The sequence below is a fragment of the Siniperca chuatsi genome, linkage group LG19 (genome assembly GCF_020085105.1).
Source record: "Siniperca chuatsi isolate FFG_IHB_CAS linkage group LG19, ASM2008510v1, whole genome shotgun sequence".
Taxonomy (NCBI): Eukaryota; Metazoa; Chordata; class Actinopteri; order Centrarchiformes; family Sinipercidae; genus Siniperca; species Siniperca chuatsi.
The window spans coordinates 12,636,032-12,651,874 of NC_058060.1; the positions used below are offsets into that span (position 1 = coordinate 12,636,032).

A 15,843-nucleotide genomic window follows, 5' to 3' on the forward strand; every position below is an offset into this window, starting at 1 on the left:
ATGTTAAAATGTAGGTCTGAGTCCATGACTACACCAAGATTTCTGGCTTGGTTAGCGACTGAAGCTGAGCACTGACTTTTCATCGTTCCTCTTTGGGTCCAAAGCTTTATCTTTGTTTAACTGCAGAAAAATTTGGCACATCCAATTACTGATTTGTTTGATGCATTTTTACAGTGCTTGTGTAGGACCATAGTCACCTGGTGATATAGTTACTGTATATAAATCTGTCATCTAATTAAGGCTGAATTAAGACCAAATCAGGCACTGCAGCGAAAATGCCAGTCCTCCATTCATTTGAGTGGGGGCGGGCAGTTTAGGCTGCCGCGGTGGGGGCCGCAGGGAATGCGGGGGGGCACATCACGCTGCAGTGGCCAATCTGGCGATCAGACCAGGCAAACTGCTCCACAGTCAGTCTGAAATATCACTGAAACCAGGCGCTATCCAGGTGGAGTTCATGGACCAAACTATGATACTCTCCCAGTTGTGTCCTCGCTTGGTTTATGTCGTGTACCCACCCTCTTTTCTAAATCAATTATGCATCTGGTCAAGGCCAGGTTGCTTGTTATGCTAGACATTTTGCAGTGCACTCTTAAGATTGCCAGTGAACTCAACAATGTTTCAAATGCCCCTGTGGTTGGAGTGACCTGACCCACAAAGTTTCCCTCGACCTCCAGCTATGCCCATGTTTCCTCTTTTGTGAACTTTTAGGCAATGCAGTGAAACCATATGAAAAACACAAGACTTTCAGCAAAGAGTACTTGAAATGGGTTAAGGAGATCTTATACTAGAAATGTTGAATTGAATTAATTAAATAACGTTTAATTAACAAATGTTGTGATTTAGAATTGCTGAGAATTACTTCAACTACTTCATGGACTTAGATAAATGTATGTTCAGCATTGATGCATATTCTCTAAATGTAAAATGTACTAATGTTCACCATTTTCTTTTTCTTCCCTCCTCCCTCTTTATTCTTTCCAACTTTATGTCCCTTTTTCTCTCTCTCCGACTTTCTGTCGTCTCTTCTCCTGCTCTGTCTCTCCTATTTCTCTCTCCTTGGGTCTTCATATTCTTTCTCTCTCCACAGAGAAGTGTGATGAGGCTCTAGCCTCTCCTCTGCCCCACACAGCCTTCACCAGCTCGTCTGTCTTCTCCAGTGGATATGCACCTGGATATGCCAAGCTCAACAGGAGAGGAGGTAGACACATACATGCTTCATAGTGCTGCACAGCTGCTCTCACTCTTCTCCTTCTTCTCTCTTTTTCTCTCTATCACCGATGACTTCTTCTCTATATTTCTCCCTTCCCTCTTTTTCTCCCTCCCTCAGCTCTAGTCATTATCTCAGTGACTCAGACTGGAGCTCATTTCCACATCAGTCCACAGCAGAGAGAGATAAGGCCAGACAATTACACCCCTCTATGTTTATATGATTAATAATTAATACCTTTCCATCTAATATAGTCACAGTACAGAAAAAAAAACAAATCTTATTTTATCTGCGGTAAAGGAAGATGCTGCTCAAAACTGAAATGTGCATTGTTCTTCTTGTCAGTTTCTAACACAGAATACAAAACACATCAGTACAAAACAGAAACACAGATATCATGAAGCACAAATGCACACACACACACACACACACACACATATATATATATATATATATATATATATATATATATATATACATTCAAACAAACAAGCATAACAATGACACACACAACACCCACTGAATGATAAAACAGGTGAACAGCCATTCAAGCTTGCACATGTGTTTTTCATGCCTTAAGAGTGTTTCTGTGAATGTGTACAAGTCCCAACATTAAACACCCATACTTTCACAGGAACACAAGCATCTCGAAACACGTGCATTGACAAAAACAGGATTGCATCCCACACTTGCACATTTATTCATGAAAACAAAAATAGCAGCAGCATGGAACTGTTTACACTTAACACACACAAACATTCACAAAAACACAGGATCACAACATCATGCCCACACAGTCAGACTATAAGGAGGGGTCCCTCCAAGCAGCTACATTTGGCAGCCAAATGTGGCGTCAGTGGCATGAATGTGCACTGATCAGCCAATCTACTCCAATCTCCCAGTGCTATGGAACAGGGGAGGCACAAAATCAATGGGAAACACCACTTGCTGACAGTTATTTGAGTTTTAGGCTATAGGAGTGTGTGTGTGTGTGTCAGGGTGTGTGCATGAAAGAGAAAGAAAGTGAGAGAGCTAAAATGATGCCATAACGATTTTCCAGCTTCCAGCTGCCAGCCAGTCACCAGGCCCCTGGTACCCACCTTACATGTTCATGCGATTGCTGTCACATACCTAGTGTTCTCCATCCATGCATGTATGCTTAATTTGAGTAACTGTGTGTATTTTAAGAAAGTGTATTTGTGTGCTTGTGTGTGTAAATGCATAAACAGGAATACGCTTGTGGACATTGCTTTATTTCTATATTTGGAAGACGGGAGCCCGCTAAATGCTCTGTGTCTGGCTCCTGAAGCCTAAACACATTCTTTACTAACAGACTCATCATCATAATGCTAAATGCCTTTTGACTTTGTTTGGAAAACACAATCACTCACAAGCTGTTACTCTATGCAACATGTTATTCATAAAATTGCATCGCTGCATCTTATTTAAGACCAGCTCAGTTTGATTGTCAGTTGCTATAGTCCATTATTACATTAGCTGTATTATGAGCTTTTTTATTTTCATTATTTCGATAAATCAAGCAGGGACAGTTTCTGCCTCTGGGTTTTGAAGACAGAATAGACTGATAAAGACTCTGACACTTGTAGTGAGAACAGCAGGGGGGGTGAATGTCTCCCCACAGCAACATCGTTTACGACCCAGTGGAATTCCATGAGGGGAGGTTTGAATAAACTCTGCTCAGATCTTTGACTGACTTCTTCCCCTCTCAAACAGTAAAGGTGTCAATTTGCATACTTGCCAGACAGGACCACAACTTTCCACCCCGGAGGAAAGACATGTCTTGTCATGCTAGTGAAGCAACAGAAAAATTTAAAGGCAATAAATTGACTCTCTGGATTAGTTTAACTAAAGGAGGAGAAACCAAAAACATCTTCTCCTCCCTTATCTGTCTCACACACACACACACACACTTTCTTCTCTTACCCCCTGATGTGGTCTGAGATAAAGTTTGCCAGACACACATCATAAATGTTGAAAGCATATTCCTAAGTGAAAGAATTGTGATATTCTTGCTTTGTAACCCAAGTCTGAATTAATGTGAATTAGCTATATAACCAATCAGAAATCCAACTACATTAATCAGCACATGTTTCATTGATGTGTAACCCAACTTTTATTTTTGTAGGACATGAGATGAGCAAGTTAGTAATTCAGGGAGTTAAACTCTTGTTTACCAACTGACAGCATTGCCACCTACTGACCAACAGATAGAAGTCTCTGTAACCATCGCCATTATGAATCTGTATAATAGTGTAGCTATTGTATTAAGCAAACTATATTGTTTAATCTTATTCCACTTATTAGTAGTGTTAAAACTGTGTGTTAAAGTTAATGAAAAGTCCCAGATAACTGGTTGAATAATCTGCTGAAATAGTTGTTGAATAATTTTTAATAAAATGTAACCACTATGCTATTTGTATGTCTCAAATCATGATTGTATGGCCATAGTGATGTTTGAGTATGTGATATGTTGTGTGTAAAACTTACCGTGCTAAAAGTTTCCAACAAAGGAATGGAGTTTTCGGCACACACTCGAAACTCCTCCTCCTTTAGCAAGCAGACAAAACCAGTGTCACCGACACAGCAGCGCCAGGCTGGCCCTCACGTCTGAGCTCAGCGGTTGTTTTGTTTTACCTTAGTTTCTTAATATGTATTTCTTTAAGTTTTCTTTTCCTCGCCTAAAGTCTGTTCACAATTTAACTTTTTTCCAAGTTTTTTTAATGCCTCAGTATTAAACTGACAGAGTTGTTTGTTTTAAATTATATTTTTGTAACGTTAACACTAAGCCTTGATTCTTACGACATGTTATTTCCCGTTTTAAGTTATTCAAGCCTAGCTGAAGAAGTTAGTGTAGCCAGAGATATTTTATTCATCAAGGTATGCCATCATAGACTCTACAGAAGCCGTCCCGAGTCGCTGGAAGCCAGACAACTTCTTTCTGAAAGAAGCCTGGACAACGTTTGTGCTCTAACACAACAAAGGTTAGAGCCGAAGAAACTTCAAATCCTGCATCTCCCAGAGAACTGTGCCGGCAGCATCTTGGCCCAGACCTTTGCCGCTGGCCCTGAAATGAGAGCACCAGACCGGCCAGAAGACCTCATCAGCTCGGTGACCAACTGCTTCACAGAGTCACCTGGGAGCGGTCTGCTGGACTCCTTAATCACAGAGTCTGCGCCACAGGCAGACACGCCGGCACCTTCCTCTGCACAGCAGATTCAACCCTGCACACCACGTAGGAAAGCCAAAATCTTTGCCAGCACTTCAAAGCAGTAGGCTAAACCATGGTTTTGCTGTAATAAAGAGATGATGTTGAATAAGATAAATTAATTCCCCTTTAGATAAGTTACATGCCCTAGCATTACGTTAGCGCCTTGCAGTCGTTTTTATAATGTTAATCAATTCACATACCTCACCTCTCTGTTGCCAATAAGATCAGGTTTATTTCATCACTCGATATCGACTATTTCATCCATTGTGTTTATTTTCTTTATCATATACCTTATTAATCCTTCATTTATTCAGTAATTTGACATTTAGCTATAAATAAATGTCCTCATTTAATCAGTAAGAAGTTGTCTGTGTGTTTCCTTTGAAGCAGAAGACAAGGTCAATCTTTCAAAAAGAATTCAATTGTTCTTAGAGACTGATCAACTTGATCCGAATTTTAATTAATTCGGTTTTGTTTTTCCCGGTTTACCGGGTGGTGCCCCAACGAGTGTATTAAAGTGTAATTATTTGATTAAAGAGTCGATTCTCCTACACACTTTGTCTCCTTTCCACTCATTCTCTCTTTTACTCTACCTCTCTACATTTGTCAATCTCATTCTCACCATCCTTCTCCCCTCTGTTGTCCTCCATTTCTTCTTTTTTCACATTCACCTCCCTCCATTCACCTGTTCCGTCTCTTTCTTTCTTCTTCTCCCCTTCTCTCAACTTCCTTTCAACCATTCCTCTCTACCACTCTCTCCCTTGCTCTCTCATGGTCTTGACTCTTCCCTACCTCTCATCATCACTTCTCTTCCTCTACTCTCCCTCAAATATACATTTTCCCACTCCCTTGCTGTCTCAACTGCCTTAGTGCTGGTTCATGTATGAGACCCTGCACATCTCAAGTGTCAGACAGAAAGAAAGGTGTGCCTACTCCCGTGCAGCCAAAACCCTTTGGTCTATTTGGACTGAGAGGAAGGGAGAGTGAGAGAGTGAGACAGCCAGGGTGAGACAGAGAGAGATGAGCTGACAGCTAATGAAATGCAGAGAAGGATCTGTTCATCACATCTCACACACAGTTGAGATGAGAGTTTCTCAACCACATTTGGTTTGAAAATAGGTCACAGAACATTTTTGAACACAGAACACTGACATTTGTTTGATAATAGTGTCAGTTTTGAAATATCATTTGTATATAATTAATTCTGAGCTGTGTCATGTTCTAAAGGTGTTCTCCATCCCTACATACCTTAATGAAGGTGAGGGACTTGAGAGTCAGCTTAACAAAAGAATGGCCAAAAATGTATGCTGCAGGGGCCAAGATATCTTACTTTTAGCTCCTAGTATGCATCAAGCTGACCCGTGACTGGTAAACTCCAAACCCCCAGTTGGAAAACAGGCTTTCTGTTCACAAATGTGTAGTGTCCAAGCCCAGCCCGAGATTCCTCAAGTGAGGTCTGTAATTTTCTTCTAATTTTCTTAAACTTCGCAAAGCTCCTCCAGAGCCACTGAGGACATTATACAACTGCTTGCATGGGCTGAGTAATACACTCATGTATGGAATTAGATTTGTGTCAATATAATCAAACAAAACTTAAATATGAAACAAAAATAAGAATTTGAAAGAGAATAAAACTCACTGAAGCAAAAAAATGGCATCTCAAAAGTAAAACTTAATACATGCAAACAAACTATTAGCAACATGTAAGTAAATTATTTAGAATTTCAGCTTTTGCTTTTTCTCCAAAAATGTAGGTTTCTATAACTATTATATTGTTATAAAGCCACCTGGTTACTTGATATTGTATTAATAATTAAATCAATTCATTAATAAAATAAACAAGACTATTTTTGTTCCTCAGACTCCAGTTAAGAAAATCCAGTCAGTTAATCTGTATCCCGAGACACACATAACTCCACTTATGTAGGCTGAACAGTTGCCATTACACAATGTCACAAATATTTTAAAACTTCAATATTATATTTTCATCTTCATTAATTCACTTTAGACACACATACAATACTATAATAATACAATACTACAATATAATACTATAATATAATAATACAATACTACAATATAATACTATAATATAATACAACAATACAATACTGCATGCAATGTAGTGCGTTAGTGTTTGAGACCAATCTTCAGATATACAGTCATATGTAAACATAAAATAATTAGGCTCTAGTGCAACTACATAAGAGTCAAAGTAGTTCCCTATATTGGACAAACTCAATTTCTCTTCATCTCACACTTTTCAGCAACATGTGAACACCTTTTGTTCTAAGGATTAATATCATGTCGGACCGGACCATGTGGTTGACAAGGGAAACGCTGCTGATGAGATGCTGATGAAATGTTGATGAAATGTTTGCGGTTTGTCGAATGCAGTGTTCTGCTGAGCGGATCACCTTGACAGTACCTACCGACGGAACCATCAGGCCTCCATTGTTCAAGGTCAACAGGTGGTAACTTTCAGAAAATGATGCTGGTACAACATCAGACACCAAACTGTTTCAGCACGCATTGCATGAAAGCTGCTTCATCACCTGTCAAACAACAAATCCTCCTATATACACCAGTGCGTTCTGTGTCCAGTATCACACTAGGCCATTTTTTGCTTCAGTGAGTTTTATTCTCTCTCAAATTCTTATTTTTGTTTGATATTTAAGTTTTGTTTGATTATGTTGACACAAATCTGATTCCATATACCTGTGACTAGTAAATTGACTTTGACATGTAGAAATGGCAAAAAGCCCCTTTTGAGAACAAATGCCATAATTAAATTCACATGACACATGACTACTCTTTCTCTGCTTGGGCCATGAGAATTTTTGGACATAAAAACAGGGTCATGTGCCAGAAAAGGTTTGAAAAACTATGCTTTAACTTTCAGCAAAAGAATGATGAGCTCCAAATAGGTTTTCAATAGTCACATAGCAACCACATGAGCTGTGATCTGCACCTCACACAAGGCTTTGTTCAGTCCTGCCAGCTGAAGACAGATGCCCTGTGGATACAGGTTAAAATAGAAGAGGCATGGAGAGGGTGAAGGCAAAAGAGAGAGGAGGCGATGTGAAGAGAGGAGGCGAGGGAGAAAAGAAGACATGAAGAGGGTGAAAGAAGGGTTCTTGGAAGAGTGTGAACAGACTGAAACAGACAAAAGGAAAAATGAGCTGAAGATAAGTGAGCTTCTTTTAAAGTGATAAGTGGCAAGCCGTGTATCGTTGACCATTTGAACTAAAATTGTATAAATACTCAAATTCTGCTTCAAATTTTACAGAGGGATCTCAAGTCTTGCATAATCACAAAAAAGTATAAATCAACTTTCCATGTGGGTACATCTTATTACTTCTGCCACCATGGAAACTGCAGTTGATAATGTGTTATTTTGACATAGCCTTCATTCATAGAAAACAATGAATACCTTCTGTTTGTGAAGAACATGAGAGAGGAATAGGTGAACTGATTGTGTGTGTGTGTGTGTGTGTATGTAAGTGTAGGCATGTGTGCATGTGTGCCCACGTTGCTGCACAGTGCAGACGTGGCCAAGCATGAGATTAGACTGCTAATCACAAACACGTGGCCACTGATCTTTATATTCCATTTTCTTTTCTCCTCCTCTCTCTCCTTATCCCTCTTCGTCTGTGTTTCTCTCTCCTCCGCTCTGCCTTGTCTCTCTCTGCCCTCCATCACATCCTTGTCTCCCGTTTCTCCCTCTCCATCTCATTTTCCCTCCATGTACTTTCTATTTTCTAATCCCATACTCCATTTTCTCAGCCTGTCTCCCTTCTTTCTTCACAGACCTCATTATCTATTTTTTATTCCCTCACATTTTCACCCTGATTCGTACTTTTCAAAGTTTTTCCAAAGTTGTACTGTATCCCTCCTTTTTCAAACACAGGACATCACAGTATTGCAGTACAACTGTGGTCTGACTTGCTGCACAATTAACCAGATACTCCCTCCCTTTTCATGCATTGCTTTTCACTCTGTGTCATCTGGCAAAGTTGTTTGATGTCTCTAGCCGTTGCAGTCATCCATCGATAATGGCGGCCCGCTCCTAATTAAATTACTCTGTCTCCATCCGCTCCCTTTGCTCCATGACAGAAAGATGAAGTACTAGCAGAGGGCTAACCAGCTGTTTTCTCTCTGCTCCCTTTTTCCGGCGGCCAGGCATCTTAATTAATTAAGATGTTATACTTTCTGTTAATGTGGTTTTGGTATGAAAAGTGGCAACTTTGATAAACATACTCTCACGTGTTCTCTCGGGTGCTGGAACACACAAACATAAAGGCACACGGAGCCATGTTTAAACCCGCATGCGCAGAAACTAATTCTGTAACGTGCATGCGCCCACCCACACACTCTCCCACACTGACAGTAAAACAGAGCAGAGATGTTCTCCTGTTTGATGCTCTGCTTTGCCACTGTCACTTTTGTTTGTGTGTCATGCCTGTCACCGGTTGCTCGTCACTCTTCCAAAATTACACTGTGTCTCCATTACTCACTCTCAGAACTCGGGTCTTTCCTTCTGTTTTAGAGATCTTTGCCTACTTTTATGTAGGCTACTATCTCACACACTTTGGCTTGTTCAATCCCTCTTTTGTTCCTGTTTTGCTCTATCTTCCACACTTGCTCTTTCTGCTTTTCTCCACTGTTCACTCTTTTCCTCTCGTCTGACTCATTTTCTATCATCAGTACTGTATAAGCCATTTACCCAGTCAGGCAGTTGTATTAAACCGCATATTTTCCATTTCCCTGCTGGGCTGTAAAAGTTCCAATCATTTTTGTCAACATCACACACATACACAGATGTTCACTCTCCAGTTCACAGTTTAACTTTCTGTGTATTATACATACTGTACTGTATGTAATGTTTTCACATTCACTTTCCAGGAGCGATGGACAACCCTGTGACTTGTCCAATTAGTTGAGCTCTGATCATGTGTATCTCGGAAAAAGTCATAGGAGGAGGTAGTCAGTGGTGAGACTTGCTGAGCCAATGGAACACTGTTTGATTCAAGTTCAAAGCAAACAAAGGGAGCTTTCATATCTTTACTTGTGGTCTGGTCGAATGACACATAGCCAAAGGTTTCTTAAACAGTGTGAATTGAGATGTGAGAGATGTGATACAAGAAAAAATATCTACACCGATTACATTAGTTGGCATTTTCAAAAGACAGCCATTTTTGGCAATGGTTCCCAGAGGGCACTCTCTGGTTACATTTTCTCTCCATTATGTTCCCTTGCTTTTCCTTAGTCAGCGCATTGCTGTTGGTACATCTATCCACATTCCCAAGATGACTTTTTGTGGCTTTTAGTGTATGTTCATTGTTATTAGTTTTCCTAAAAAATGGGAAATAACTAACTTTGTATGGTCACTTTGTTTGCAGCCTACAGATACTGCTTTTATGCCACTGAAAAACTGAACAATTGATAAATACTGTTGTTTCATTTTTGTGTGTGTGTATATACGCATGCGTGTGCATGTATATACACAAATTCATTTATGCACACTCTGCTTGTGTGTGAGAATATTTGTGCTCATAATCAGTACTGATATCAGTACGATTCCACTATAACACACTGTGCTACCACTGCTACAATGCTGGGTTATCTGTGTCATCACTGATAGCTCAAACCTTGTTTTTCAAGTTTGGAGATACTCCAACCATGTTTTTCGACCCCAGCTGGCTCCTTTTATCTCAGAAGGAGCCTGTCTGTGTGAATTCCATTTGGCCAGTACAGATCTGTGAAGGGCACCACACAGGACATTTTCACCAGGGTAGCTTTCTGGTAGCAGATTAATCTGATTTATAACATGCTGCTTTTAAAAATGCCAGCATCAGTTTTGCCACAGGAACTTGTCCAAGTTCAAATGCATTATAAGGATATACTGTAGAGTAGCCATACGGGATAGAGGTGTTCCCTACAGACAGATTTTAAGCCATTGGCCTAATGAACTGCTAAGGTATATCATCAATACCAGTGAAATTTCTCTAGTGTGAAAAAATCAGATTTTTTGCCTTTTTTATGCTCATTAAAGATGTTTGATCTGTCTGACTGGGTCTATAATTAATTAATCTGTTATTTTGGATCGATTCATTAATTGTTTAGTCAATAAAACGTCAAAGCAAAAATCCCAGAAGCCAAGGTGCCTTTTCAACTTGTTATAATGTACAATTATAAAACACCAAATCCTCACATTTAGGAAGCTGAACCAGTGAATATTTGGTGTTTTTGGATGATTAAAGACTGAAACAATTAGGTATGAAAAATGTTGCAGACTAATTGATTAACCAACCCATCTGTCAGCACCATCTGATGTGGACAAATAAATTCCATGTAACTTGTGTTTTGTTTTGTTTTTTTACTTTTTTCATTGTTTCATCACTCCACTTAATGCCCCACTGTAGCCTTGAAATGTTAAAGAAAATACACAAGCACAAATTGATGCTCTAAGGGTCTATTATCCAGAAAGCAACTTGATATCAGTAGTACTTGTAAGACTTTTATCAGCTTCAATCGAGAAAGATCTATGTGGCACTCTAGTTTGAGCCTGTTCTGCTTTCATTGCTTTATTCTCTGTGTCTTCCTCTTGGATTGTACTTATTCTCCATCCTTTGTCCTGAGCTCTATCGCCTCATCTTTTTCTCTGTGTTACTTGCCTTTCTCCTTTTCTTCTTCTCTTCCACAAAGGAGACTTTGACCTTCTCTGCTCCCCTGTTCTCTCCCCTATCCCCCTCCTGCTCCTCCTCTCCTCCCCGAACATCTGTGTGTGTGACAGGTAAGAGAACAGTGACATTCCCCCGACACTCCTCCTCTCCCTTTTCTCCTCCCATTTTTCCCTCCTTTTTCTTTCATTGATGCTCCTGTTCGCTTACTCTTGCATTCTCATCTTCCACCCCCCTCCATCTCCACTTTATTCTGTCAACCTCTTCTCGCTTCTCCCCTTTCTCCCTCTGGCTTTCACCTTTCACTGCACCTCTGTTCTTTTTTTTTATATATCACTCTTCACCCCTCTCCTAACCTCTGTCAAGCTGCCCCATGTCACTTCTCTGGTCCCTTCTTTTTTTGCTCCCCCACATCCTTTATTTTTGGCCCTTGTCGGTCCCCTGACCTCTAACATCAAGCTCTTTAGCCCACAACTCTCTTCTCTCATTGCTTTTTTTGGTCCATCTTTCCCAAATGCTTGCCATCACTTGCACAATCTTTTGAACCTTTGCGTCTCTCTGAATTTTTCAATCTATCTGTCTCTCTCTCAATCCCATCTCTTACTTCTGGTAACCCCAACATGCCTTCTACTCCATCCGTCCTTTTCAGCAGCACTTCTTCAGCAGTGCACTGCCGTATGGATGCCATAATTCTAATGTTTACTTTAGGATCAAATTATTGTTGCCATGAACCCTGTCCAGACTTGTAAAATCCTCTCTCGCGGTGTTATAAACTGTTGTGCATCTGATAAGTCTTGAAACTCATGGATGTATTCAAAAGGGATTAGACTGGACTGGATCATGTGTAATGTTCTCACCATAATTCTCACCGTTTCTCACCTCAACAACGCAACCATACCGTAGCAGTTTGTTTACGAGGCAACAGAGAAGAAGAACCAGACACAGACACAGCTTCTGTAAATGGAACTACACTAGAAATAACAGACGGCGAACACGCTTACAGATACAGACAGCAGGTCTGGTAGGGGGTAGTGATTGATGTGTTTACCGTTTTTTTTGCGGTTGGTTTGTAAAACACACAACCAGAGCACAATGACAATAAAAATCTATATGACACAGCCTCTATGCTTGACTCAAACTGTTAACTCGTAGTCCGTCTGAATTAATGTTTCCTGTTACTCAACACACTGATAAACAAGGCTGGTCTGTTGTGCTGGCTCTCTGTATATAGGTTACACTCATCTCATGTGCACAAATGAAAGAATACTTTCAAAATATATTGTGTAAAAATCATTTGGATGGGGAGGAGTGGTGACATTTTACACAACTGAATGCTTCCATTCATATGGTGGGTATCGAATGAAGTAGGGAAAAAAAGGGATCAAATTAAGTACTCTATTCAAAATTCAAAATCTGGCGGAGAGCCAGTGTTAGTGGGCAGGTATATATGTATGCACAGTGCAGAGTGTTGCTGATCAGGAATGAGAGACAGGTGAGTGTGGGACTGGCGGGAAAGTCCAAGGGAATCTGTAAGACGGGTGGAAAATGGAAGATCTGGAAAGTTCTCAAGAAATTTAGGGGCACCGAGGGAAAGTGAGATGTTTCTGAGGTGTATAACAGGGATACAAAATGTGTGGTCATGACACATGCCAATGCAGCCTCTTGTGTTTGTTTGTTTATTGCAGTGCAGTTTTCAGTTTGAATGCCTACTTACCAGGCACTGTGGCAGTAGCACTGCAGGGTAGACAATATTGGAGATTTGAAATTATTTTACCACCAACCAGTAACGACCGTTTAAGTGGCCTTCAACAATGTGCAAAAAGATGCCAACTGCTTCCTTTGTGTTTCTCAATGACCAACCATAGAGAATTGTGATGCGCTTTAGCGGTGTGAATGTGTTTGACTGTGAAGCAGAGGGTTGGATGAAGAGCAGCAAGGCAGGTCAGCCTGCACTGGATGAATCAATTTTCAATCAATCATGTCATCCCCTCTCTCTCCCTCCTTTCCTGTCTCTCTACAGCTGTTCCTGTACAATAAAGGCAAATAAAAAGCCCTCCCCAAAAAATCTTAATAAACAAAACAAAACAAAATACAAATGAAAACCCTTTGAGGAAGATGCCATGTCATGTTGTATGGGTATGTCAGTAGAGTGTTTGAGGATACAGAAATAGAGTCATAGATCTGGGCTCAACTTTCAGATGACAAGACACTGAACCCACCTCTACAATGTACCACTATTGGGAGGAAAAGTATTGAGGAATATGCAGTAATGGCCCCATATGTTACACATACATTCTAACCATTCCTCTCTCACGTTCCTCTGTTGTCCTGAACTCTACGCATAGCTCTTCCAATCTTTGCTTTCGGTTCTTTGTCATTTGAACCCACCTGCAGTCTAACTCTCTGTTGATGGTGTCCCCTTTCCAGTGTTGAATGAGTTCAGTTTATCTCTTTCTCCCAAGTTTCTCAACCTTTTCCCTCTGCTCTGTTCCTTCACTTTTGGCCTCATCTATCACCTTCTTTACCATAACTATATTGCTCCCTTTCTGTCCTTTTTTTCAATCCCATCCGCATGCTATCTCATCTCTGGCTTCCCCAGTATCAGAGACATAAAATCCTCTCTCATCACTCCCTCTTCTCCTCACCTCATCCATCTCTCTTACACTCCCTTGTTTCCATTTTTATTCTCCTTTCTTTTTTCACCCCCTCAACACACACCTTCTCGTCATTCTTTCCGACGCCCCATCCTCCGATCTTGTTCATAGCGTCACACTACCTTGGTCATCGTCCACTCATCTTGCTTTCTTAATCTTTATTTTCTACTGTCTGTTTACTTATCACTAACCCCCCCAACCCAATTCCTCCCCCTCCCCCTTTGATAGTACTTTATCCCCCCAAGGGAATGGCTTTGCTGCAATGGGTTTTTGAGGTATTGACGTTTCCACTGATACGGGCCTGGTTATCTGTCAAGGCCGGGGCTGGAGTGTAATGGCTCTGTAATTGGATAAGATATAGGATTTTTGTTATGGGGGGGATACATCTCAAACTGCCTCACCCTCTATTTTATCATATGACTATCATTTGTTATGTCACCTCCACTACGCTTGGTGCTCTTCTCCCACTCTCTCATACTTTCTTGGTCTTCCTATCTCCCTTTCTCTCACTTTGTCCCCATGTTTCTGTTTTCTCTCTTTCCCTGTCATTTTTAAATCAGTTACTGTCCTTCACTTGTGCTTTCAGCTCGTCACTTTCTTATCTGTATTTTTGTCCTTTGGAAAAAATCCATCAGAGAGAATCAAAGGAGACGGCCGTGACATGGCCAGTTCGCAGTCCATCCACCACCCACTCTTCTTGATAATCATTTCACAGTTGCATTCTGTCACAGGCTCGGCTGTTTGCTGCACTGATACATCTTTGGTGTTTGGTGTGTGTGTGTGCGTGTGAGAGAGAATGCTGAAGTGTGCACTGGTCTCTACATCTGTTTTATGAACTGTAATGCAGTCTGTGTGCATTTTTCTTGTATTTCTCACACTGGTTTGACTGCTCTCACAGTAGCCTACAGTGTACATGCAAAGTTGGCATCATGCCTCTGTTTTTTCTCTTAAGTTTTAATGGCAGATTAAATCAGGTCAGTGGGATCGTGGCCAGCATTTCTTTCCCTTCTGTCTAGCAGTTCCCTTGCTCTTTTGTTTCTGCACCATTTAACCTGAGGCTCATGTAACCTGCAAGGTTCAGGGAAGTTTGGTCCTACCTCAGGTAGACACCTGGAGGTGTGCAGGGGGGCAGCTTTTGGAGGACACATAAGCGTTTGTCTGGAAATAAAGGAAGGCTAGCACGAGGACGCCAACTGCCACTGAGTGGATTATGAGACAAACACAGCCATCACCATATTCCAGCAGTCGACACTGTAGCCATGGGAAAATAGCATAGAAACGCTCTCCTTTGATGCTTTCAGAGATAGTCATTTTCTTCAAAGCAATATTTCACCTTGGTAGAATGTTTTCCAACTTTAGTGTGCCTGCCCTGTAAAGGAGATCATAAATCTCCAACTTGGGAGCTGTGTTTTTGTATATATTTGATAACCTTCTAAACAATATGCAAAAAGGGAAAGAGGACATTAAAATATTTCACTCTCAACAATTAAAGTAATTTCCCTTGTGATTATTGTCAATTTCTGAGACTGGTAAAAAAAATGCTATTCCAACAGATGTGTGCACTAACAATAAAAATGCATGTTCCACCAGAGTGAAATATCATTTTATCTACACTCAAGGATGCATATATTGAACCAGAGATTAGCTGGAAATAAGTGGAGATAACTATATGTAACTGTCAGTATCAAGTGGATTGAATTTGTGCTTGACAGTATTTGCATTTTCACTGATTTTCATATCTAGGCAATGTCCTGTTTTACTCTGTGTAAGTACTTTGTGATAAATAGATATCATCAGTAACAAAATTGTAATGGTGTGCTCACATTCTAATCATGGTTTTATTCTTGGCCAGTTATATCTCTGAGCTGAAACTGAACATATCTGTAGTTATGTGGATGACAGTGGGATCCCCAGCATTTATAAAATGTCATGTTAAATCTTGCATCTTGCAATATTAAAAATAAATCCATCCTTAAATGTCATACATACTAACGCCATTTCTCTAGAAGTAGAGGTCTGCTGTGTTGGAGAATGAATAAATATGATAATGAATTAGAGTGTACTTATAGT

At 40.4% G+C, this 15,843-nt stretch overlaps 1 protein-coding gene across 3 annotated transcripts in view; it reads left to right on the forward strand.

The window, feature by feature from the left end:
* Nucleotides 1–15,843, forward strand: part of cntnap2a (contactin associated protein 2a) — a 316,253-nt gene that overhangs the window by 129,465 nt on the left and 170,945 nt on the right. For all 3 annotated transcript variants that reach the window (XM_044176652.1, XM_044176650.1, XM_044176651.1), the window contains one exon: nucleotides 1,088–1,198. In XM_044176652.1, coding sequence (XP_044032587.1) covers nucleotides 1,088–1,198 — 111 coding nt within the window. The remainder of the gene's footprint in view (nucleotides 1–1,087; nucleotides 1,199–15,843) is intronic.